At 31.9% G+C, this 27,659-nt stretch overlaps 2 protein-coding genes across 8 annotated transcripts; both read right to left on the bottom strand.

The window, feature by feature from the left end:
* Positions 1-4,512: 4,512 nt before the first annotated feature.
* Positions 4,513-7,464, bottom strand: LOC107423437 (probable glutathione S-transferase). Its single transcript, XM_016032990.4, has 2 exons — positions 7,043-7,464; positions 4,513-5,178 (listed from the first exon to the last, which is right to left on the bottom strand). Exons 1-2 carry the CDS (start codon positions 7,355-7,357, stop codon positions 4,834-4,836), a joined length of 660 nt encoding a protein of 219 aa, XP_015888476.1. The 5' UTR covers positions 7,358-7,464; the 3' UTR covers positions 4,513-4,833.
* Positions 7,465-21,816: 14,352 nt separating this feature from the next.
* On the bottom strand, positions 21,817-23,567 carry LOC125423345 (F-box/kelch-repeat protein KIB1-like). 7 transcript variants are annotated; one of them, XR_009638227.1, is made up of 4 exons: positions 23,412-23,567; positions 23,251-23,330; positions 22,893-23,031; positions 21,817-22,632 (listed from the first exon to the last, which is right to left on the bottom strand). XR_009638227.1 is itself a non-coding variant. In XM_060815512.1 (3 exons), the coding sequence occupies exon 3, from the start codon at positions 22,604-22,606 to the stop codon at positions 21,947-21,949; it is 660 nt and encodes a 219-aa protein (XP_060671495.1). In that variant the 5' UTR covers positions 22,607-22,632; positions 22,893-23,330; positions 23,412-23,560; the 3' UTR covers positions 21,817-21,946. The 7 variants fall into 7 exon arrangements, 5 of the variants coding, with proteins under 5 accessions (XP_060671495.1, XP_060671498.1, XP_060671497.1 ...); XR_009638226.1 differs by having other exon boundaries at positions 22,893-23,051; XM_060815512.1 differs by having other exon boundaries at positions 22,893-23,330; positions 23,412-23,560.
* Positions 23,568-27,659: the final 4,092 nt, after the last annotated feature.

Consider the following 27,659-nt stretch of genomic DNA (forward strand, 5'->3'; position numbering starts at 1 on the left):
TAACCAAATTAGGTTTCCTAAACCTAACCAAATTATGTTTCCTTAACCTAACCACATTAGGTTTCCTAAACCTAATTTTCGTCCATAATTATTTTTAGCAAATTTAGGAAAGCTTCGTAATTTATTTTGCCTATTTAAAGGCACACAAGTCATTAATTAAATTCATATTACAATTTTGATTCAAAGTGAGAGTGATTCTCCTGGTTCTCTAAGAACTATATCGAACTTTTCAAGCTTTGCTTGTGGAGTTCCAATTTGACTTATCAATAGGTTATTCCGCACCCTATTGTGGCATCTTCACCACACCAAGGTTTTTACCTCAAATATAGGAAATGGGTCAAGGTCTTCCATTGATAACTTGTAATTAGATGGTCTAATTCAATATTTGTTATGGGTTTAGAGGTAGGTCACTCTAGGGTTGTATCAATTTGATGAAACAAAAGAAAAAAAAAAATTTGTTCTTAAATTTTTTTTTTTTTTTTTTTTTGTTCTTGTGGTTTGTGGCATTGAATTATTGAGATTTCAAGAGAAACCAGATAGTGAAATATTTTTTGGTTGATTTGAGGAGCACCAAAAACAAGCCAAAATCAATACCAAAAATAAGGTTTGTTGAATATTCACTAATTCCACTTTATAAATCTCATTCCAATTTGTTCTTCACATTCTAGTTTCTTTTGTTTGTGCCAAATTTCTTGAATGATGAAGACATGACTAGGAGCACCTCAAGATGGAGTCCAAAGCCATTTCAAATCTCTACGGGACCAATGACCAGACCTACAGCAAAGTGGTTCAAAGAATCACTAAATGGTTTAATCCAAGAGGTCTTCACATATTAAAGAAGCATGTTCATTACTGAAGATGAACAAAAATTTGTCCATATGATTGGAATGGTGGATGAAAGAGAGCTTAACGCAAAGAATCTTACAATATGGTGATGTGGCATGATTTGATGACATGGATGGTGATGTGGCATCATATGGTGACATGGCACTTTTGCCACGTGGAGGGTGATATGCGCCTACATGGCATTGGCTAAATTTTATAATTAGGAAATATTAGTTTTTATTTACAATTTTAATTCAAAGTGAGAGTGATTCTCTTGGTTCTCTAAAAACTATATCGAACTTTTCAAGCTTTGCTTGTGGAGTTCCAATTTAACTTATCAATAGGTTATTTTGTACCCTATTGTGGCATCTTCACCATACCAAGGTTCTTACCTCAAATATAGGTAATGGGTCGAAGTCTTCCATTGATAACATGTAATTAGACGGTCTAATTCAATCTTTGTTACGGGTTTAAAGGTAGGTCGCTCTAAGTTCGTATCAATAGTTATATGAATCCATACCCCTTTGATTCTAGGCCGCCTCAACCATTTGGTCACTTAGCCATCATGCTTCTACCACTATATGACCTAAATAATGTCTCAACCATTTGGTCACTTAGCCAACATGCTTTTACCATTATTGGACCTAAATAACCAACACTTAATAAACTAAGTTTACAGAATTTAATATTCATGATAACAAAATAGCTAATCTAAGACAGTTTTAAGCTATTGGGGATTATATTGCACAACAGTTGTTAGCTATCATGGAATGTCCTATCATGGATTAAATTCACAATAGTTTGAGAACTATAAGGTAAAATTGAAAATCCACGGCAATTGTAACTGTCGTCAATCAAAACAGTAGATGAAAACTAGTTGTCGTCTATTGATACAATAGAGGAGAGTGAGTTGTTGATATTGTCTTCATCTACAGAAAATGTTAATTTTTTTAAAAACCTGCTTACATAAACGTAAAAACAAAACAAAACAACGTACACTATTAATTAGTAGGAAACAAGATATTCCTTTTTTCCAACTAGAAAAAATAAAAATTAAATTAAAATGAACAAATCACAAAAGTAAAAGTCAAAATAAAAAAATTCAAAATGAACAATAAAAGGAATGAATACTTAAAAAGAAAAAAAAAATCACCTATATAAAATTAATGAACAAGGTTTAATCATATAAGTCAATGGTAGCGTACTCAGCTTTTAATGTGGCTAGCATCTTTTACATATTTATATGAAGCAACAGATTCATCCATAACAAGAGTAGAGTTTGTAAGACCGCAATTGATCCTAAAAGGAATGAATGGAAAAAGCATCATGTCATATCAATAGAGAATTCTGAGAAGATTTAATTCATTTTGGATATGTCCAAAACCTTGTTTGCATCGTTTGAATTCTTAATGTGGTGGAAAAAAAGAATATGGAAAATCAATTTCAAGTCGGGTTGAGTGAATAAATGGATAGAGCCAACTATGACCCCAATTATAGGGAAATAAAGAACTTAAAAAGACATGAGAATTATGTGGAAATAGGAAAAGGTTTTTTCTTTTATTTTTTGGATTTCAATAAATCATAATCTTTTTTAACAGTAACATTTCCCCGTTTAGAAGAAATAAAGAAAAATATAAATTATTAGCAAGAGTACTATCTCAACCCACGTCCACAATCCATCTAAACCAGTATGATATTGCCTACTATGGATCCAGCCCATATTGTTTTGTTTTGATCCAAGCCCCAATGTCTTGCTCGAAAAGTCTCATACTAGTGGGAGAAATGGCCATCATATTTATCATTTAACCAACTTCTTCACAAGGGATGTGAGATTATACACTAATATTGTCTCTTCTTGCCTTAGGCCATGTATAGATTACAAATCTTACAATTCACTTCCTTCAAATCCAGCATCCTCACAGGTGCACATTTGGTCGGGCTTTAGCTTCAATACCATTTCCTTGCACCTTAGTTCTACAACCCAACTCGACTAGTATAATATTAACCGCTTTGGACCTAGTCCACACGTTTTTGTTTTGGTCCAACCCATACTAACTGGTCCAAAAGGTCTCGTACAAGTAAGATAAATGTCCAGGCACATGTATCACTTGGCCACCTCCTTCCCAAATGATGTGAGTTTGTTCACTTTAAAGCTTACAAGTACTCACTAGAGCCATAGCTGGAGAAAATCATTTTCACTGTAATCCCAAATGGCTTCAATCAACCACCTTAGAGAGTTTTGGAATACATAAAAATATTAACAAAAAAAAGGAGAAAAACAAAAAAAAAAGAATGAAGAGGAGAAAAAGACCAAACTTTTGGTGATGAAGGACGGACTTCTTAGGCAGATCATGGCTGTTGGCGAGTTGAGAGCTTCAACACAAAGATAAAGAGAAAAAGATAAGCAAGGATTTCAATTTCAAATCTCAACTAGTCTAACAAGTGTAAATCCAAGTAATCCGACAACCAAGGGAACCAAAAAAAAAAAAAAAAAAAAAAAAACTTCAACGGCATAAGAATATAAAAATGTAGAAACCCACTAGTCGAGGTTGCATCCTTGTTCATAATCGTTGAAGGCCCACCACAGTTAGACTAATCACCCCAACCACCATAAATCGTTGATTTGCATTCCATCAGAAGCTCGATGTAACGGTTCAAATCCAAAGGGGAACGTCTCGTAGTCTTCGAACTTGTCCAGGCAAGCTACACACTCCTTTGCTGATATTGATGTCCTTGATAGCGGAGTAGACAAGGATCGGAAAACTCTCAATCATGAGCCAATCTAGACTTTCACGGGGAGCTCTTAAGGTAACTGAACTAAGAAAGGAAGAAGGAGATGCAACATAAAGAAAGAGGAAGGAAAATGGAGCCAAATTTTGGGCTTTACGATTATAAGAGAACCATTGGATGATTGCAAGGAATGACAGCTTGTAGTAGTTGTCCTGTGTCTTTTGGACAACGGTTAGCCATCGTTTTCTATAAAAATTAATAAATAATTTATAAAAAGTAATATAAAATATAAAAAAATATATTGAAAAATAATATAAAAATATGATAAAAAATAATATTGTTCAAAAATTTATGAAAAAAAGGGCAAAAAATATATATTAATAAATAATATTGTTTAAAAAAATTGTAGAAAATAGGAAAAAAAAAACGTTATTAATAGACAATATTGTCTAAAAGTTCGCAAAAAATAGAAAAGAAAAAATATATTAATAAATAATATTTGTTTACAAATATGTGGAAATAATAATGAAAAGATTCAATTATTTTAAGAGTTTCTTTTTTTTTCCCAAAAATTAAAAAAAAAATTGGAAATTAATTGAAATATAAATATTGAAATAAAAGACAACTAGTTGTCGTGATTGGACGATAGCTAGTTATTCTATCATTCCACAATTCGCGACAATTAGCAACTGTTGTTTAAAACCATTTCAATACTATAACAGCTAAGACACCCATTTCTTTTCCATTACAACTTGTCTTAGGATAATTTTGGAGTTAAATGTATTAGGATAACTTTGGAGTTGAATATATTAGGTTTATGCATTTTTTATTTTATTATTATTATTATTATTTTGTCCTGATTGTCCATCTGAGACTCCAAATTTTACTACCAAATTGGCTAAAGATGCGGAAACTAAATGCTCATTTTTATGCACTCGATTTTTCTTTGGAATTAGATGAGCCAACGAAAGTGTCCCATGTTTATTCACTACAATACACCAACATCCCTTTTACATATATAGCATCCAGCAGACACAATAGAGTGTCCAACTAGATCAAACACATCTCCAACCACAAACCCAAAAAAGAAAAAAAGAAAATAAATAAAAAATAAAAGGCTAAACTTGAGCACATGACCTCCCAACATATCACCAAGCACAAACCCCCCAAAAAAAAAAAAACAAAAAAAACACAAAACAAAACAAAACAAAAGGCTAAACTTGAGTACACGACTTCCATCGGGTATATCTAAAAGATGCCATAAAGCAAGCCCTTTCTCTACTCTACTCCAAGTTTCTTTCGCATATCATTGATAAAGCCATGGATCTTTTTCCCATCAGGAAGAGTTTCAGAAACACTCTTCTTCTGCAAACACCTCTTTGCCCATGCTATAAGCTTTGGGCAATGGGCTTCAATGCTAAACTCCCCAAAAATTTCGTATGCACTAAACCAGCTATAGTATGTAATTAGAGAAATGTCCACAAACCCAAAATGGTCACCACCAAAATATGGCTTATCTCCAAGTTGTTCTTCTAAAACCTTTAATACATCAATGAACTCTTTCTTTGCTGCCTCTTTTTCTTCTCCTTTTGTGGTCCATATCTTCCTCCCTGCATCATGCACCTGCATTTTTGTACACCCATTATATACGATTAGATAATATTACCTAAATAGCTTGCATGAAATTTTAATGGGACATAAAATGAGTGCTATTTTTCATGTGTATCTTTTTTAACAACTTTATAGATTTTATGACATTTTAGTTGAAATTAAAAGTTTAGGGATAAATTGACATATGAATCACAAGTACTTAGAAGTCCAAAAGTAGAATTAATATTTTTTTGACCTTTTGAAATTTATTGTTTGACTTGACAATGAAGATTTTATTTTATTTTTTTGAATAAGAAGATTTCATGAGTTTAAAGCCACACACACACACACACACACACACAAATATATATATATATATATATATTGATATTGAAGGAATATATAATTTGAGAATACAAAATTTCTAACTAGATTTCAAAAGGACACTGACAGCAAAACGGTGATAATATGTTGGACCTATGACAAGCAATAACTTGGGTCACAAAGTGCTTAAAAGTCGAAAGGCAGAATTAATATTTTTTGACCTTTTACAATTTATTATTTGACTTGAAACTTGAAAGATCTCATAAGTTTGAAAGAATATACTTTTTTTTTTTTTCTTTTCTTTTCTGGTATTGAAGGGATATATAATTCGAAAACACAAAAATTCTTATTAGATTTCAAAAGGACATCGACATCAAACTATAGGTAGTAGTGATAATACAATGACCTATAGAATTCAATCAATAGCATACTAAAGTCAAATTAAACTTATATTAAAATTTTAAAAAACTAAAAGCATACTATCGAAGAAAAAAATTTAAAAATCCTTCAAAACAAAAAATAGATTTTTAAAAAAGAAAATTTTTTTTACTTTTTTCATTGTTATTTATTTATTTATTATTATTATTTTTCTTTAGCTTCCAATTCATATCATGGTGCGACATTCCAGTGGACTCCTTTACATTTTATTTATACACCTACTTTTTAGATAAAACACTTTCAAGTAACCATCAAGAATTCCAAAAATAAAATAAACACTTTATCCTCTTCATATCCAAGAGCCTTGGACCAACAATCTTTTGACAAACGAGGCTACGACGTTTCCACACAAAAAAATAAATAAAATAAAATAAAAAATAAAAACAGGCTGTAACGTGGGTTCCAAAGTGGAGTGACTAGCGAATAAAAGACAAAATTTTGTATTCCCCACACCAACAATAAATAAATAAATTAAACCACAAAAGAAAGATAAAAATAAATAAATAAACAGAATTAATTTTTTTAAAAAAAAAATTGGGATTTGGAGGAATATCAGAATATGCTGAAAACCTTTGTCAATTACTCAATATAGAACCCACCATTTCGAGGATAACAATCACAAGTAATCACAGCCAAAAATAATAATAATAATGAAAATAAAAATAAATGAAAAACCTTTGTCAATTACTCGATATAGAACCCACCATTACGAGGATAACAATCACAAGTAATCACAGCCAAAAATAATAATAATAATAATAATAATGAAAATAAAAATAAATAAATAACAAGTAGTGATACCAACGTTCAAAAATAAATAAATAAATTTCCCAGCAAAATAAATAAATAAACCCACCATCTACTTTATCCAAATTATATAAATAAATAAATTTCGCATAGATGAAGAATTAGCTTTTACCAAAAACATAAAATTAAAAAAAAAAAAATTTGGGCTGGGAAAAAAACCTGTTTCTTATACTTTATGCACAACACACTTTTAAAAATTTATAAAACATCATAATACAAATCTTAATTTTAAAATAAATCATAGAAGCACTATTCCAAAATAACGTATAGTATTTATCCAAACAAAAATGAAAATGCATATCAATTAATTTTTTTTTTTTTTTTTTACCTTTTTGTCAACAAAGTCAGCCCAGAACCTGGCCTGAGCTCTCTGGTAAGGATCAGAGGGCAAGATTGGAGCTCTATCATTCCAAACCTCATCAATATACTGCACAATAATCAAAGATTCACAGATGGGTTTTCCATTGTGAATAAGAACCGGGATTTTCTTGTGAACCGGGTTCATTTTCAGAAGCAATTGGCTTTTGTTCCTCAAATCCTCTTCCCTGTACTCGTACTTGATCCCTTTCTCAGCCAGAGCTACTCTCACTCTCATTCCAAACATACTGGGCCAGAAATCCAGCAAAATCACTTCATCAGCCATTGTTGAAGAGCTTTGAGCTCTGAAACTATAAAGCTAAGAATAATGTGTAATAAGAATTATGGAATATGTAATTGTTCGAAGCTAGTGGGGAATATGATAAGTGGATCAAGGATGAGGGTCTTTATTTATAGGAAAATTTATGCGAGTCGGTTTGGATATTCTGGATGGGTGTGAGAGCGTACGACTTGTCGTTTTTTATTTATTTAAATGGAGGTCTTTTTTTCTTCTAGCAGTTTCTGTAGACTTTTGAATGTGTCATTGCTTTCGTCACCATAAGTAGAAGCCCATTTCGTTTACACTACCTTTCTTATTTTTAAAGTGGAGATAAGAATGTAAGCGGGAAAAATAGTGAAAGTTCTGGAGAACTGTTAGTTAGATGGTCCGAATGGAAATCATATTAATGTTTGGAGATTTTTTTAACATTATTTATATATAGGTATTTAAGGTTTTTATGGAATAAAATATTTTAAAAAAAATATAAAAGAAATTTCATTTTTAGGTTTTTTTTGGGGAAAGAAAAGGCTAGACACCAGCAAGAACATGGTAGAAGCCGGTGTTGAATAACATATATTTATCAAAAAAACAAAAAAAAAAAAAGAATAGCATATGTAAGGCATTTGTCTTAATGTGATATGGTGGACCCCATGCATTTTGTAGCATCATTATCATGGCGGGGCAGGTGGAATATGAATTTCGGTTAAGTTTAAAATAATTCAGTCAGATTTTTTGACAAAGTGGCCTGTTTCGGTGGTCGAGAGCCAGAGTTCGAGTCACGGGCATAGGGAACAGTTAAAAAAAAAAAAAAAAAAGAGAAAAAATTCAGTCAGATTTTTAAGGAGATACAATTTTTTTTTTTTAAAGTATTTTTCAAATAGTAAAAATTCATATATTCTCTAATACTTAATATGCTCCAAAAGAAAATATATCATGGCCTTGCCTAAATAACAAAACAATTCTTTACATCAGTCTGTAAAACTCTCAATAACCAGCAAGACCATCATTTATTCAAGATTCAAAAGAATCAGGCGATAACGCATACCCTATCTAATTCATGAAGGTACTGTATTTCTTTCTCTTAAAGCAAATAAACATAAAAAAATAATAATAATTAATAAATAATAAAAAAAAATTTAAAATTAGAAAAACTATAATAAGTCAAGAAACTTTCAGTCTCTTCCACTAAAAAATAATTAAAACGAAAGTAATATCATATTGAATAATAAATATTATCACCTTTGAATCACTAACTAAAATTGAGATTTTTGCTCTAGTAAAAATATTTTTGTTAGACCAAAAATTACATAAAATAATTTTAGATCAAAAATTTATATTAATTTTTTATGACTAAACCATAAAAAAAAAAGTTAAACAAAAAATAAAAATAAATTTTAATTTTTATGCTTTTCTTATTTTGATCTTGCATGAAAAATAAAAATATTATTATTGATTTTATTTTTTTTATTTGATCTAATAATTTTTTTTTGTAAATCTTTATCTTTTTAAGTAAAAATGGTTAATTATATTTCTAATTTTTTTCTATCGCTGTTCATTTTTTATACAGTTAAGTCACAAGTGAGTATAGGTAAATTACAATCTTTTTTTTTTTTTTTGAGAACAAAATAAAAAAACCATAAAAATTAAATTTTATTTTTATTTTTGTTCTAGTTTTTATTTTTTTGGACAAATTTTTTTTTTTTTTATGTTTTAGGCATAAAAAATATTATTAATTTTTGGTCTATTAAAATAATTTTATCTAATTTTTGATCTAATAAAATACTTTTAGACTAAAATTTCAATTTTATTTTAAATTTTTATTTTTAATCTAATTTTAGAATTAAAAATGTTTAATTCTATGGAGTTTTAGTTTAAATAAAATAAGATTGAATATAACTTTTAAATAAAAATCACAAATACCAAATTTATTTTTTCTAAAAATTTTTTTTGCTGGAAAACAAATTATGATATTAGCATAATGTCATGATTCATTTGATGTTAAAATCATTATTGTTGGTGAATTGAATTTATTTGTAATAAATTTAAAATTTTACTATTCAATTCAAGTAATTTTCAATTTCAAAATTGGATTCACGTACATTTAAAACTTATATATTAATCAACAATTAACCTAAATTTTATTCATATTTAGAGATTTTTTTAATATTATTTATATAGTTATTTAAGATTTTTATGAAATATTGTTATTATTTTATGTAATTAAATTATTTTATTATTTTATTCTTTTATTCTTTTATTCTTTTTCTTTTTCCTCCACGTGGGAAAACACTTTTTTTTTTCTCTCCTCCTCCTTCCCTCTCGGGTCGCTACTGAAACCCACCCTCCGGCCATCTGTCCAATGCACGCGTTGGTCATGGACAAAGCCCATGAGGTTTCTAGCCTGTAGCTAGAACGGCGTGGCAAGCCGTAGTCGGACGCCCCCATATTAGGCATCATCATTGGCGATGTCAAAATTGAGATTCCGGCGATTCAACCACCACCAGTCAAATTGATACTCCTTTTCACTATTTATGGACCTCCTAATCTCAATTTTGGATCCGTTCAGCTCAATTCCTTGTTGTTTGATAAATATGAGAAGTTGAACTGTGGCCAAAATTTTCCGTTTATTTTTTCGACCACCATCGATCGAATCGAGTCCAACGGAGGTTGGTAATGTATTCTTCATCTCTTTAGATTTCTATTGGTACCTCATTTGTGAATTATGGTGAAGTATTTTTAAGGATGCCATTTTTTAATAAAATATTATTATTTTAATATAGTAATCTGAAAAATGTATATGTCTAATATTTAAATAATTATTATTTATATTGAAGATGCCAAATTATATTGAACTGAATAAATGTGGTCTTGAATTAGTGTTCTCAAGAAAGTTGGGAAGCCATAAATTTTAGATTGCTTTTAAATTATTGTTAATTTTACTATGATAAGTGTATTTAATTATTTACTTATTTATGGAATTTAATTATTATGGAAGAGATTAATGGTATCAAATTGTGATTTAACTTGTATTAAACGTTAAAATTTTGATGCATAAGTAATGCATTTATGTGATTTTAATTATGTATGACTTTTATATATTTTCTTTATATTGGTTTGGTGTAAGTTGATTTCATTAATTTGAAGAAAAATATTTATTTAAAATTTTAGTATTTCCAAAGTATATATATATTTATGCAATAATTAATCAATTTATATTCATAAAATTGATTTTTATCTAATTTTATCAAAACTCATTATTTTAATAATACTATAAAAAAATTAAGAATTTTTATATGCACTATACACGTATCGGTGTTCTGTATATGTGAATATGATTAGTGCACATGTGGATATGATTAGCGCCCAGGTGGATATAATTAGCATGCAGGTGTATTTATAGGGTTGTCCTGTGGTTGCCATCGGATCAAGGGTAGGCAGGGTATAATACACAGTGAGCATCAACTGTCCCCTTCGCCAGGATGACTGTTAGCAGCGGCGCTGTGAGATGCCACACGATCGTATGCCGGTTTCTCTCTTTAACCTCCCTGTCAGGTTGTGCTTTGGGACGCTGAGCATTGTCGAGCACCAGTGGTATTTTAGTATGTGCATCAAATATCTATATATATATATATATATATATATATCTATGTTATGTTTGTATGTATTCATAAAATTGATTTTTATCTAATTTTATCAAAACTGATTATTTTAATAATATTTGTGAAACAATATTTGAAATGTATTTAAAATGTACGGCATTAAGTGGGTGGTGTAAGTGGACGTGAATAATTAAAGGTATTTTATGTTTTTAAATTATTTCTAATGCATGTACCTATAGATATCTTGATATCGAAGTACTGTAAATTATGGGAATTGTTGTAGTAAGGTGGAAGGAATAAGGAGATATTGTTAAAAGTGTGTTTTCTATGTAGAAAATTTTATGGTAAGTCATTTCCTTAGGGGAGATGTTGTCGGATTTTCCATTGGAAAATTCGGTGGAGTTTTCTTAAAATCAGAATTTGTCTAGAATTCCAACAAGGAGTCTTAAATGGATCCTGACACTAAAAATATTTAAATGAAGTTGGTTTTTTAAAAGGTTATTAATATTTTCATTATTTTCCATGTAAGTAATTACCATTTTTTTTTCAACCACTAGTTAATCTAATTTTTTATATTAATAAATACTGTCAAAATGAAATACTTCTTTCTTTAAACCCAGCTAAATTTCTATTAAAGATCTGAATGAAAATAAATTCTTCTAAGGCAGCATGGATTTCTTAACTCTTCAAATTAATTAGTCTAAAAAAAGTAGAAAAAGAAAAATAGTATGCTAAATTTTATCTATTTTTATACGTTCGGGTAAAATTAAACTTAACATTTAGTATTTAAATAAATATTTGCATTATCTTAATTTTTATTTATTTAACAATATACCTATTTTTATATTGTATAGCATTAAGCAATCATTAATGTCTATTAAATAATTGGGTGCTAAAGAAAATGACTATTAAATAATTCATGTTAATATATAATATAATAAATGTAAGCTTTTTTTGGACATACAGATTTATCGTGGGGGGCAGTTGGGGGCAGTTGCCCCATGTTGAATTTAATATTTTCTTTAAAAATTGGGCTCTTTAGTTGTAAGTTTTTGTTTTTACTATTTGTCACGACGTCCAAAGGTTTGTTAGCTGCTCTTAAAGGTTAAAATGTCATAGGGATTAAAACTTTTTAATTCTTTCCTTACTCTCTCTCCTTTAGAAAAAGGAAAATAAATCTTAGCGTTTATTACTAATATTACTCTTTCTCATTTAACTCTCAAAATTCTCCGTCCAAGGAAAAAAATATATATGTATCTTTGTCAACTCTTTAACATAAAATAACGAGAAACAAAGAAAAATTTTATTAATTCAATTTTTTCTTTCTAGCTTTAAAGCTTCTATCATTATTCTTATAAAAGATCTTATTGAAAGAACTCATTTACCAAATGCTTCATAATAAATTTTGAAAATAATATTGTTTAAATTAAATATCATATTTCTTTTGAGTCTTATATTTTAATTTTTTTATATTCTTTTTTTATGTTTGTAAAACTAAATGCTAGGATATTCCCGCATTTTTTAGGAATAAAAATTTTTATTTTTTATTTTTTACTATTTGGTTTATTTGATTGATAATTAATGGTCCTTTTTCTCGTATTCTAATTTCTCTTACTGCCTCATATTATTCATTAGTTTATTCAAACTAATTGGTAAATATTTTAGGAGCATAATGTGATATTAAATTTGATAAAAAAAAAGGAGACATTAAATAGCATGAATTATTAATTAACTAGAAGCTAATATCCCAATATAAAAATATTATATATATTTTTAATATAATGGGTTCAGTCTGTACAAATGTTAGATAAAGCTTACTTATATAATAACAAGTTATAATTAGTAACAAGCTAAAGACATTTTAAAAAAAAATTCAAAATAAAAAAAAAAATGAAACACTTGCTTTCAATTTGACCTTCTTTGTTCACTTTTTGCAAAGAATTCAAAATATGACATTAAATTATATATTTTTTTTCAAAAATCATTTTTTAAATCATTTTTTATAGTTATAGATAAGATTTCTTTTTTTTTTTTTTTCGAATGCTATTCATAGGTAAGATTTTAAAATAAAGAAAAATAAAATACATAGATAAAATTTGAACGATGAAATATATCTACGTGGAGATAATTTTAAATAGTTTTCTATTATGCTATATTTTAGCTTTAGATAACTATAATTATTTAGATTATTGCATTTGATATAGTACAAATAATTTTAATTATTTTTGTTGCATTTTATGTTTATATATTTGCCCCTACTACCGGAAAACTCCACCATCCAAAAAAGACATTATATGGATTGGATTAAAAAGGGCAATCATCCTAAAATTAAGATTTATTTTTTATCGCAAATAGTCACTTTTTTGTAGCATACTATATCTCAACAGATTGTCATAATTTTTTTACCGCGTGTACATTCCCATAATGATGGTGTCCTGGATTGTATAATCTTTGTCTAGATTAAGAGTTTACTTGATAGAGCTTTTATTTTTTTGCCCAAAAGCTCTTCTTGATGGTTAAAAGTTTTTTTGTTTAAGAATAAATGTTTATTTGGTATAACTGATAAAACTAGAGCTGTAATCTGTAGAACTTTGTATAATAAATTTTTTTAAAGAATTAATAAGTATTTGGCTGTAAATAAAAAAGTTACATTAAATGCTGATTGAGTTTCCATATAAGTTTAGGAAAAAAAAAAAAAAAAAGCTTTTCTGGAACACAAAATTTAGATTTCTCTAAAACAGTTTTTTTTAGTCAATAATTACTTGTTGACTCCTGCCGTTTATCTTTATATTTAACATAAATGTTTTTGACCTTCAAAGTGAGTATATCACAACAAAAAAAAAAAAAAATGTAAATATGCAATGACCATTGGGTAACTAATGGATGCAACATAACTAGGAAATAAAAACAAGTGACTATAAAGCGTCATTCATGATATTATGACATAATATGATATATATTTGAAGTAATCATGGACGAATAGTTGTTCAAACAAAAATCTTATATTCCATGTGTAATACATCGTCTCCACTAATGAACCTATCATTTTCTGCCAATAGATAAATAGTTATTTAAATAAAATTTTTATATTTCATGGGCAACACCTTATCTTCACTGATGAATCTATCATTCTTTGCCGATATTGTCTCCAATTTAGCTACCACACTTGGTATGGAGTTTTTTGTTCTGAGCTTTGCAGAAGATCGCCCATCCTTAGATTAGTCTCGATTGAGTACGCTTAACTTTGGAGTTCTTTCGAATCTTGAAGCTAATCGCTCTGAAAATGCCTCATCGTTATAAGAATTACTATTATTACATCTGAAAATCCCCTGATCTATACTCAAGTGATTTGGAATTGGACACCAGATAACCTGCTAGTGCCTCATATCCACCCATATTTGTAACATCCTGCTTCCACTAGTAGACTTGTTACTGTCTACCGATATTGGTCTCAATTTAACCATTGCACTTGATATGAGATTTTTTATTCAAAGTTTATTAGGAGGTCATCCATCTTTGGATTAGTTTCGCATGAGCATGCTTAATTTTAAAGTTTTTTCTAATTTTAAAACCAACCGCTCTCAAAAAACTTCAATGTTATGAGAATGACTATTATTACATTTGAAATCTCTCTTGATTTACATCCCGAAAAATGTAGGATTGAATATCTACTAATCTACCAATCTACCAATGTTCGACATCTACCAACAACATTAGCCGTCAACAATGCTTATGAACTGAGAATTTGTTAAAAATTAAACCAAGTCATGTTATGCATGATTTATCATCTATTAACTGATCACAGAGCCTTATTGTATATGAAGTAAAAGTTAAAAAATGAAAACATACAAAATTCAATCATAAAAACAAATTCAGTCATGAGTTCCATACCATGAAAACTGTTATATCCGCAATTTCACAACGAGTCCAAAGAGCCAGAAGCCCATGAAGTCCCAAACTCTAGAAACTAATAGAAAGACCACACTGATTAAGGCCCAATGACCAACTAAATAATCTCACCCCTGAAATGTCCAGACTAATAAGTTTAACACAAATCAAGGGCAAGCTCATCAGCTAATAAGACCTGTTAAGAAACATCTCCAGGTATTCATCGGCAAAAATTAGTGATATGACTAACACCAAGACAAACAAAGTCAAAAGATCTCAAGCCAATCGATCAAAATCAGTGGACTGAGCGAGGAGGTAAACAATCAAATCACGAACCTATATATAGGCCCAGGGTCCTATGTGTCACGGACTTGTTTGTTTACCCTTCAAGCCGTGCGGCCTTAGTTGCTATTCCGACCCTTTGTTGCAACTAAGTAAGCCTTTTGCCCACTAAAAGAGAAAGCTAAGCAAAGAAAGCTAGAGCACAAAGAGAGTTTGGGAGAATGAAAGTATATTACTTGAAAGAGAGCTTTACAAGTATAGATGAGATTTCTTGGATGGTTTGGCCAAATGAGGCCTCCACCTATTTATAGGCATACAAAGCTTAATCCTACGGCTATAATTGCTTTAATCCTACGGTGGAGAATGGGTGTCTAGATCCTTCCCACCTACTTTCCCACCTACTTTACATAAAATATCTAAAGAAGCATCTAGAATGGATATGTACATTGCTTGACCTAGAGTTCTCCACAAGGTTCTAGAGAATTCTACACTACTCTAGGTGCTTGGTCCATTGTAAGGCCCAAAGTAGATTATAAGGCCCAAAATGGATTGTAAGGCCCAAAATGGAGAGAATGCTCACCAAGTGTTTGATGAAATGCTTCAACCGTGACATTCTCCCCCACCTATGCCGTCGACGTCCTCGTCGAGCTTGCTTCATGGAACCTCTTGATATGATCTTCAAATTGCCAAAGCGCGATAGAAGGTTCCCAACTTGCTTCGTTATCGGGAAGTCCTTTTTCGCGGGACGTGACACTCTCCCCCACCTAAACTCGCGACGCCCTCGTCGCGCCTTCTTCCTTGCCCGCCGAATGTGATCTTTGAGTTGCCGTTGTGTATCTTCGTGCTCCACACTTACTTCACCATCCGGCAGGTCCTTCCCCTTCACCAAGTATTTGGTGTAGTTGGGTATGCCTTTAGGTTGACCGACTCGACCCGCAGGTGTGGCTTCAACACTCTTGGCGGGTGAAGTCACTATCGTCGAGGGTGCCCCTTTTGACTTGCCTTTCGCTAGGGCCTCCGTGCCCCCTTTCCTCACAATGGGAAGTGACTCTTCATAGCGTCGTGCCTTCCCGTCATGTACCTCGTTTTGTTGAGGTGATGGTTTGGCTAAGTTTCCTTCCTTAGCCTCTTCGTGCTTTCTCTTGTCGTCTCCACGACTTGAAGCCAATGCACGCAAGTTCCCTTGGTGCAACTCCTTTGGCACATGTTGTACCTTAGGAGATGTCTTGGCATGGTTTGAGGCATCCTCACTAGGCTTTCGGGCAGCAGCCAAGTTGATTTGCTCCTCCCTCTCAACTTGCAATGCTGACAAAACCTTGGCCTCTCGCTTGCTAGCTTGTTCCGTAGGCACCATGCACGTCGTTCCCCCATCCATGATGCATAACTTGCTTGCAAATGGGAGTGGGAAAGCCTTTACTTGGTTGAGGAAGTCCATACCAAGGACAACCTTGTAGTCATCCATGGACACAACCGTTAGATTCAATTGGCCCTCCCAATCGCCGATGGTGGTTTGCACACCTCTAGCAACTCCTTGGAGTGGCTTTGCATCCGAGTTCACCGCCTTTACGGAGCCCCTTTCTTTGGTTGCCTCGATCCCAAGCCTTTGCGCCTCCTCCACCGATAGGAAATTATGTGAGGCACCCGTGTCCACCAACGCCTTGGTGGGCACCCCATTGAGTTTTGCCTCCACGAACATTAGGCCACTCTTCTTTGTCTCCTTAGGAGCAGCCTTGATAGCATTCAACAGCTGTAAGGAACCTATTTGTGTTTGCTCTTTAGTTTCCCTCTCTTCGAGCATGGCATTTAATGACTTCCTCTTTGGACAATCTCTTGCCCAATGGGGACCGTCACATAGGAAGCAATTTCTCTTTGGCTTTAGTTCGGGCTTGGCTCCTTTCTCCCAATCTTTGCTAGGTAATGGTGGCCTTCTTTGATGTTCCTTACTTTGGGGAGTTTTATAGAACTTGTCTCCCACACCTTCCATGTTCACATCCCTCGTTCCTCTCTCTTCTCTCTTCTTAAACTCATCTAATTGAGCTTGCATAAGGGACAAGGTTTCAATTACCTTTGTTTGGAAAGCTTGGCTTTCATGACGCCATGCCTCGGTGTTGGCCTCGTTGGTGCTTTGCATGGTACCTCTAAGCTCCCCCACTTGGTCACCCACACGACCATCGAGCTCCTCCATGCCTTGCTCCACACAATCAAGCCGCTCCAACATGTCGGCAATGGCCAACTCCATCTTGACCACCTTGGTCTCCATGGCGGTGAGAACGTCCTTCGACTTTGAACGCCCACGTCCCTTCCTTGCAGCTTCGGGGATGACCTCCCTTCCCCTTGCTTCTTCAATCACAACCTCTGATGAAGACATTTTGCTCTAGATGCTAGCTTTAACCTTGGCTCTGATACCACTTGTCACGGACTTGTTTGTTTACCCTTCAAGCCGTGCGGCCTTAGTTGCTATTCCGACCCTTTGTTGCAACTAAGTAAGCCTTTTGCCCACTAAAAGAGAAAGCTAAGCAAAGAAAGCTAGAGCACAAAGAGAGTTTGGGAGAATGAAAGTATATTACTTGAAAGAGAGCTTTACAAGTATAGATGAGATTTCTTGGATGGTTTGGCCAAATGAGGCCTCCACCTATTTATAAGCATACAAAGCTTAATCCTACGGCTATAATTGCTTTAATCCTACGGTGGAGAATGGGTGTCTAGATCCTTCCCACCTACTTTCCCACCTACTTTACATAAAATATCTAAAGAAGCATCTAGAATGGATATGTACATTGCTTGACCTAGAGTTCTCCACAAGGTTCTAGAGAATTCTACACTACTCTAGGTGCTTGGCCCATTGTAAGGCCCAAAGTAGATTATAAGGCCCAAAATGGATTGTAAGGCCCAAAATGGAGAGAATGCTCACCAAGTGTTTGATGAAATGCTTCAACCGTGACATATGGCCCCCTCAATTTGAGTTCTTTTCACTTTCACATGAAGACAGACGGCCGCCCAAAATAAAAATAGTTAATTCATCTCCATCTTATGACATTTTTAATAAATAATTTTATATGTTTTTATAATAACATGTTATAATTAAAAAAGGTAAATAAGTTTTATATTTATACTTAGATTTAACATTACCTAATGTTTATCAAAGTTTATAATTTTTCTTTTTTAGATTTTCTTACCCACATTAAAATTTTGATTTTGAATTTAATCAATTTTTTATTTGATATCATATGTGTGTGTATATATATATATGTATTTTTGATAGATGATGCTATCATATTAATGCATTCACAAATTAGATTTTCTTAAAAAGCCTTTAAATTTCTACACTGATCACATGCACAATTTTATTATTATTTTTTTGCCTCATAATAATAATATTTATATTGAATTTGTATATGTGATAGAATATAATTCTAATCTTTTAATTTTTTTTTATTTTACATTATTGCCAATCCAAATATTCAGTTCTGGTTCCATTCCTTGGTAATCCTTAAAAACTAAAGAAAGGATGGATAAAAAGTGTGGGAATAGCCACGGAAGCAAACAGCAATATAAATAGAATAAAATAATATCCATGACAAAATTAACATCCACCCATCCCTTGGCTGGGGGAGTAAATTGATCAACCTTTTTGTAAGGTTGAAGTCGCTCAATGTAACAAGGCCACAATATGATCTCATTATGATATCATACTCTTCCAAAATTACCGCAACTTACATAGGCAAACAGAAAAATTCAAAGATGAAACAATTCATTACTTCCTTTTTTTTTAAAAAAAAAAAAACTTTTTGTTCCAAATCAAACAATTATTTCAAGATTGGAAATGTCACATTCTGCAAGATTTTATCATTGATTAATTGATCAAATACTTCTCTTTAAAGAAAAATCTTTGGAAAATCTCGGAAAACCGTGAAGACAAATTGAGTTAGGAGTTCCATACACATGAAAATCATGTAACACGTAAGTCAAAATCGAAACGGTCCAAAAGTCAACCAGCAATAAAGGAGACATGGAAAAACAGATAAAAATCCAAGATGAACCAATTCATCACAATTTTCTCTTTGTTTTGTTTTCTATATCAAACAATTATTTCAAAATTAGAAAATCTAATAGACCAAATCATACCTGCGGGAGCTACTTTGCGAAAGGAGGGCTTGAATTGTATTAAATCTTTTGATAGAATTTCTCAGGTTTTAGAATTTCTTTTAGTCAGTAAATAATGTCCGTGGAATCTAATTTAATGGAATAAATAAGGTGAAAGATTTTTCGAGTGATGATTGTCCAAATAAAACTAAAAATTACAAAATTTTAACTGGTGTTATCTTGATACAAATATAATTCAAATTCTTTTCATCCAAAAATCTAATGAAATATTTAAAAACTTAAAATAAATAAAACAATCAAAGACCGTATCTGTAACGGCAGGCTTGACCCCGATGCTGAAGGATCCACAATAAATCTAGCAACATCTACCTTTTCATAGTTTGTACTTAATTATTCATTACATCTTGATTCGATTGTTGATTTAATCATGGCATGTTATATGACAAGATGTGGCTACTTCAGAACAGAAAAAAAGAAGAAAGAAAGAGCAGGAGAGGGAGAAAATGTGGTTACAGTTTTCTTATTTTTTAAATTATAATTATTATAATTTTTTTTTAATCTTTTTTTTAAGAATCCACTTGGATTTGAACTTACAACCTCTTAACATTTATTTCTAGTTCTTTTTCCTTTTGATTGAATTACACTAATTGGATTTTAACGCACAGAATGTTTGTGACTATGTTTTTTTAGTAACTTATTTCTCTTTAATGTAAAGAAAATTGATTTTGTATAAATATATGAAATGTAATTAGTTTGTAATTATTTTTGCATCTTTTGCACTACTATCATTTTCCTCTGAAAGCTTTACCTCGTTTTTACTTCTAACTAGCTGAAATCGATCAATTTGTGTCTAAAACTTGTTTTTTAAAGTGGCATTATCTTTCGCCTCCATTGTAATTGGATTCACTAATTAAGCTACAATATAGCTTATACTTCATTCCCCTACAGAAAAAATTCATCCACATTCTATTTTACATGGTCCATATTTTTGCACACTCGATGAAGAATATTAGTGTATGTAGAATATGGTCAAAAGTCAAGTAAAGTTTTAGATGGTTTAATTGAGGTAACTTTCAATGCCTCTTTGTTGGTAGCTGATATTGGTTAAATGCCCACCGATTTAATACAAGCGTCACAGCGTACAAATAGTTGGGAAAACCTTAGGAGATATTAGCCAGATGTCATATTCCATCTTAAACATAGAACATGTCTAATTAGAACATGTCTAATTATGTTTGGCATAGTGAAGAATGACAATTTACCATACACACCTCGTATTAAAAAATCAGAAAAGTTGTATAAAAGGATTTCCTCAGAAAATGGTTCAGGTTCATGCCAAAAGGAGTTTAAAATTTCAAAATGACCATGTTAAGACTCAAAAAACAGGTTTGAATTCTGGATTTTGTGACCTCATCTATCCTTGATGTGGACTTATCTATTTGCTTGTTATCCTGTACATTCTTCAGTTTATCGGCTACGGATTTAACAAAATTTTGCAATGGTTAGTCTCCAGCTCTTAACAAATCACTATTTTCTTATCACACAATCAATTGGCGAAGTAAACGCAATGTCTTCATGTTCCATAGGAAAACTGCTACAGCCTCTAGTCCATCTATTGAAGTTTGATTTTACAGCAGCTAATAAAGAAATGCTACTATTCAATTTCAGTAACCTCTGAAGTCTTAACAGATAGATCTACATATATATGATTGATATCTTCGAACTTCATAAACACACACACACACATATATATATATATATATATACACATACACACACACACACACACACATATACCTATAATAATTCTATTCATAACAACCTGGCTTTTTTATACGCGTATAAGCGTATTTATGGTTATTTGATTTGCTCAATTGAATCCAATCTCATTTTTTAATCTCCATTGTTGAACAAATCAAACAACCAACAAATTAGTTCCCATTTTAGAAAACCTTATTGACCTCTAATTGAGATTCACTGCATATGTAAAGATTTAAATTGTTCAAACAGAATGAAGAAGCAAACATATGCAGATGAATAAACAACATATAAAGATTGACTATTAAGAGAAAAGTGAGAGGACGAGGAAAGAAAAGAATAAAAAATGATAAAAGGGAGACAAAATACATATGTTTTCCGAAAATTCAACCATCAAATCTTACTGTTTTATGAAGAACCAAAGACAATAATCAGCCTGAGTCTGCATCATTAGCTGCAAACCATACATACATATATATATATATATATATATATTACCTTGGATTAAGAGCAACCCAATATACTGGCAAATAAATCGAATGAAAATACTTATTATCTTCAGCCTCATCATCTATTTTCTTTTCTTCGAAGTTGAAGACACGAACATTGTATCTGCCAATCTTGCTATACTTCACCCTATTTATGAAATATATTGAATTTTCTCTCAATTTTGGAAAATTTGGGGTTGATACTGACATACATTCGTTTTCACTAATAAAAAGAGCTTGGTCGCTCAAGGTTTCCACAGGTATCCATATTTTTCCACTATAATCCAGCTTATAGATAGCAAATTCACGTTCACTTTGCAACATTAAGACAAACGAAAGATCTCCCTTTGATTCAATCAGAAAAGCAATTTTATCTAGAAAGCGAGTATGTGCCTCCAGGAATTGACACACTGTTGTGGAAAGTTCACAAACCAAAACTTTCTTGGGAGAAGGACCATGAAAATCCCAAATTTCAACTAGCCCTTTAGAGGATAAAAAGAATAGAGCATACCATTGTGGCACATTATGTCCAGGTACTCATGATCGTCACCACCAAAGCGAGTCCATGTGCTGTCTCCAGGCATACAGAATGCAAGTCTTTTTGAAGATAGTCCATATATCACCACAATACAAAAGCTCTTGCCTCTACTTACATCAGATAAACATAGATCGGAGGACATTAGGATGGCTTTAGAGAAACAAAACTTTACCAGAAGTTCAACAAAGCAGGATGACGATCTATACAGTTGTAACTCTTGATATGGTAGCAAAGTGTTTATGAACGAAAGTTGGACTTTGGCTCCTGAAAACGGATTAAGAAGAAGTGGCTTTGTTTCTTTGTCCAAAATCACAAACCACCCATGTGATGATCTCACGCACCAAGCACCATGAAACCCGTCAAACACGTTGTTGATCTTGTAAATCTTATTCTCGGCAACCCTGAAGAAGCGGCAATCATCAGCTTCTTCTTTTTTATCACTAGGAGGCATGAGCAATGGAGAAGTCATATACAATTGTGCTGCTCTGTACCACTTGGAACAAACTGCTTTGAAACGAATGATGTCAACAATAGCATCAAGCCTTTTGATGATTAAGTCCAAGAGTTCCATTTGAAGCTCGGACCAGTTTGAGGCCATTGTTGAAAGCAAGATGCTTTAAGTTTCTGCATCAAATGATGGATATATATAGACAGAGAGAAAGATGAGCAAGGATCAAAGTAAGTTCATCACAGCAAAAAATACAAAACGAAAAACAAAAGCTGAAAAAAAAAAGTGTAGGAGTGAAATCATGATAACCATTAGGAAACTAAAACATCTATATTGGTAGTAAATAAATAGAACTAATATAAACAAAATTCTTATATTCCAGGCTTAGAGAACGAGAATTGTCGCAAATTTAAACGTCTCATTATTTATGATTTACCGTTTCAGGAGGGCTGTTTCCCCTTTATGTCGCCCTCTCCGCCTAGTGGGCTCGTCGCCACTCGTCGCCACTAGGCAGTCATCAGTCCCAAGTCGCAATTCTGTATGATTACCATCCACCACTTCATCAAAGAATTCTCCTTTAAACAAAAGTTGATTGCTTAAACAATCAGAAAATTCAACCATGTAACAATGAGTCAAAATCAGAACAGCCCAAAACACATAATCTCATCATACTCCAAAATCGAAATCCAAAGATGAATCAATTCATCACAATTTCTTTTTTTAAATTTGTTTGCTTTCCAAATCAAACAATTATTTTGAGGATTGGAAAAATTAAATTAATAGCCAAATCATACGTGTGGAAGGCTTCCAGTCTACTTGCCGGATCTGCTCGAAACGAGAGCTTAGGCTGGGCTTTTGTTTCGAATCTTCTCAGCTATAGATGTTAGATTCGTGGTCTATAAGCGGTTTATAAGATACATAAATATTATATAAAAAAAGTTTTCAATTTGTTTACCAAAATCCAATGTTTCACAAATAGATCCACGGGGTATTCTCGTAATTCGATACTAAGCTGGCTGTTTAGCACCTTCAGTGAGTTCCAACCGTACTGCTGAGTTCGCGTTCCCACACTCTGTGTCAGGTCTGATCTCAAATTATGCTACATGCGTCACACTTTAATTGTGTTTATTATTATTATTATTTTGCTGAACTATTATTATTAGTATTATTATTTCTTTTAAGTTTGTAAATTGTATCATGTTATTTTGCCCTTCGAAAAAGTGACATTGCCGGTTGCCCTGCCTTCCAATTATTGTTTTTATGATTTAAATCCTATCAAACTTTTTTTAATATAAATTTAAATAGATTAAATTTAAAATTAAATCATATATTGTCCTTGAAGTTTGTCCTATTTCAAATTATTTTATAAGATTCCAAACATTTTAAAAACATACGTATCTTTGGTCAATTTTTGTAAAAAAATTAAAACAAAAATGAAACAGAAATTTGAAAAACAAGAATTTTTGTCTTATTACATCGAAAAGCATGCAAATATAATATAAATAAAAAATAAATATATTTTTATTGCAGAACTAAAAATATATATTTTAATTAAATAAATAATTATCCTCAAACCCAACCCAAAAAAAAAGAAAAAAGAAAAAAAAAAAAGAAAAGGAACGTCTGACAAACACCCGTTTATTTGCGGTTCTTCTTTTCCTTTTTTTTTTTTTTTTTTTTTTTTTTTTTTTTTTTTTTTTTTGGCTTTTGCTCTAGGCCCTCCCACCAGGTAGACTTGAAGCTACGCTCTATTGGCATGAGTGGTGGTGCTCAAACCAACAAAGCTACCATAAGCTTTTAAGTTTTTCTTTTTCTTTGTGAACTGGACAGATGAAAAGCACATTTCTATTACTTTTTTTTTTTGGGTGACATTTAAATCCAATCAAACATTTGTTTATCCAAATATTTAGCCTAGCCTTAGGCCTTTGCCCATGCCAAGCTCTAAAGTTTGAATTTTTTGAGTTCTCTCAACCCTAATATTTATGATTTGCTATGAAGGATATGAAAAAAGCCTTCACTAATATGAAATTTCTTGTAGATGTGGAGGAAGATGATGTCCTTCATCAATCTAGTCTTCAATACAGCTTGCTTGGCAGACTATATGTGGAAAAGAATGTAAACAATAATGCAATTATCTCGGTGCAATTATCTGGGTGCTTAAGAAATGTTGGAACCTAATGCGAGGGATGGAGTTTAAAGAATTGGAGAATGGAGTCTTTTCTTTCCAATTTTCATGTGAGGCGGATATAAAGAATGTTGAAGAACACAGGTCCTGGTGCTTTAATGAGCATGTACTCTTGTTTTCGACAATTGGGAATCGGTGTTATCACAAGCTGAAGTCATTTTGAAACATGTTCAATTATGGGTCCAAATTTTAGAGTTTCCAATGGAGTGGTAATCAAATAGATTTATTGAGAAACTGGGTAATTCTTTAGGTGAGGTGGTCGATGTTGATTTGGGAGGAGAAAATGGGTACAATTTTCGGTAGCAAAAGTTAGAATCAAGTTTGATATAGAGTATCCTTTAATTCCTGGTATGTGGTTTTGACGAAAAGTTCAAAAATCCCTCTAGATATCCTTTAAATATGAGCGACTTCCATACTTTTGTAATGTATGTGGGCATATTAGGCATGATATGAAAGGTTTTATAACTAGTTCACAGATGGGTAGCAAACATTTGAATAGCATTAGTATGTTTGGTAGATAGTTACATGCAAAATTCCCATCGCAGTTACAAGAGGGTGCCCATGAAAAATTACTAATGATGGAGGATTCTCAATTATCGAGGTAGAACTCTAATATGAAAAATTGCTTCCTTATAATTCTTCAATGGGGATAGATACTGGGCACTCCACTAGTATTCGCGGAGTGTTTAACTCAAATTAGTTTATGCAAAACATCTTAAGTTTCAACCAAGCTACTCTTCAAGGAGTTTTGAAGAAGGAAGTAGGTGATAATACATAGATTGAATTGGGTTTAGGGAAGATGACAAGGAATAAGGCATTAGGTATCGAGGTGTACATGGAATCATCTACTTTGTAAGAAAATAGTTTAATACTTCTTTGGCACTCTTCTCAGCATAGGATTGTTTATTATTGAATAATAAAGTGGTTTTAATGAAATGTTATGATGACTGAGGAGGGCTTAGAAAAGAAAAGGAGATTGATTTAGAGTCTAGACAAGAGCTTAATCTTTCAACTTAGGAATTTGAGGTGCCATCAAGGTATATGGCTGATGCTAAAAAAGATAGACTTTTGGAAAATTAACTTCAAAGAAAAAGAAGGCAGAGGTTAGCTCGGGGGGAAAAAGTAATAAAATAGCACATCTTAAAAAGATGCCAGATATTCGTCTTTCAAAAGGGGGAAGATTCGAAAAAGAGCTAGGTACTGATTTAGGTTCAAACTTAGTGGTTTTTTTTTTTTTTTTTTGTTTTGTTTTTTGGTAGGATTTGCTTATAATAAAGAGAAATTAGATAAGGAGCTGCTCATAACCTACTCCACCATACCCAATGAGTTTTATATATTGGAATTGTCAGGGTTTATGGAATTCCTGAATAGTTTAAACATTAAAAGAACTTAATTTCTTTACAAAACCTTTCTTTGTGGTTTTAAGTGACATTAAAGCCAAGGAGGAAGTCATTAAAAACTTGAGTAGGAAATTAGGTATGGATAATTGTGATGTAGTGAATCATGTTGGATTATTTGGAGGTTTTTGTTTGCTTTAGAGGAAAGAAGTTCGATTCGTTCTTTCTCTAAATAAAGATAAATTATAGATTCAGAAGGAAAGGTAGAGGGTAAAGCAGTACATTTCACTTTTGTTTATGGATGTAGGGAGTTTGTTGATGGGAGGCAAATTTGTCAAGACGTGTTGGCATCTACAAGAAAGTACAACGTTCCATGGGTGTGCATTGGTGATATTAATGAAATTCTTAATAATCTTGAAAAAAAAGGTGGTTAAGATGGGGATAGGTTGCATTATGTAGTGTTTTGAAGCATTACTAATGATATTAGGTCGATAAACGTAAATAATATTGATTGTGGTTTTACTTAGTATAATATAATGAGCTATCCTTTTGGATTTAAGAACTTGATAAGGTTCCTGTCTTTGGTTCCTTCCTGCCCAAATATAGTAGTGGATTCCTTTTGTTAATGGTATCACTTTGTTTTAATTATGTAATTGGAGATGGATTTTAGTAAAGGCTATAAAGCTTTTCGGTTTGAAGTAAAATGGATTTTGGTGAATGCTTTCAAGGAGATGGTAGAAAGGCTTGAACGAGTAGATCTACTAGTTATGGTAACAATTTCTTTTAGGAAAAAGTATAAAGCTTTTTGGTTTGAAGAAAAATGGCTTTTGGAGAATGCTTTCAAGGAGACAATGGAATAGGCTTGAAGAGTAGAATTACTAATTATAGTAATAGTTTCTTCTAAAGGAAGCTCTTTGTTGTGTGAGAGGTACTAAGGGAGTGGAATAAAAGTTTGAGGGATAATCAAAAAGCTCTTTTGGAGAATTTGAAGGAAGAAGTTACTTATTTGGAGCATAATGCAAAGATTCAAGATAAGGTTATGAGAAATTGAGAGCTTTGTTGTGAGTATGAGAAGATTTGCCAACAAAAGGAGCTTTCTGGACTTAAAGTCTCTCATTCAACGGCTATCATAAGGGATAAAAATATAAAATTTTTCCATACATATACTCTTTACTAAAGGTTTCAAATTGTATATTAAGAATTGTAAATTCAAAGGGAGTCTTATTAACAATTATTTTTTCAATCTTTTTTCATCTGTTGGTAGCCTAGATTTCTTTGAGGTTTTGGATGCTATAGATATGATAGTGGATAATCGAATGAATAATGAGATGTTGTTTCCAATAACAAGGGAAGAAATTAAAGAGGCTGCATTTTTTATAGGAGCAGGAAAAGCATGGGTCGAGATAGCTTCAATGGGCTTTTTTATCAATCAAATTGAAAACTGATGGTAAGACATATATCAAGGTGAGAGACATTTCATGAGCGATTTGTACTCTACCACAAAATATAAATCATACTCATATAGCTCTTATATAAAAATTTAATCACCCTAAGAAGGTAGGTTACTTTTGTTTTATAAGTTTATGTAATTTCATTTATAAAATCTTTTTGAAGGTGTTGGTGTGGATTTCCTTAAACCTTTACTTCATGGTTTGGTTACGAAGAACCAAAATGTTTTTGT

Source organism: Ziziphus jujuba, chromosome 3, assembly GCF_031755915.1.
Source record: "Ziziphus jujuba cultivar Dongzao chromosome 3, ASM3175591v1".
Lineage (NCBI taxonomy): Eukaryota > Viridiplantae > Streptophyta > Magnoliopsida > Rosales > Rhamnaceae > Ziziphus > Ziziphus jujuba.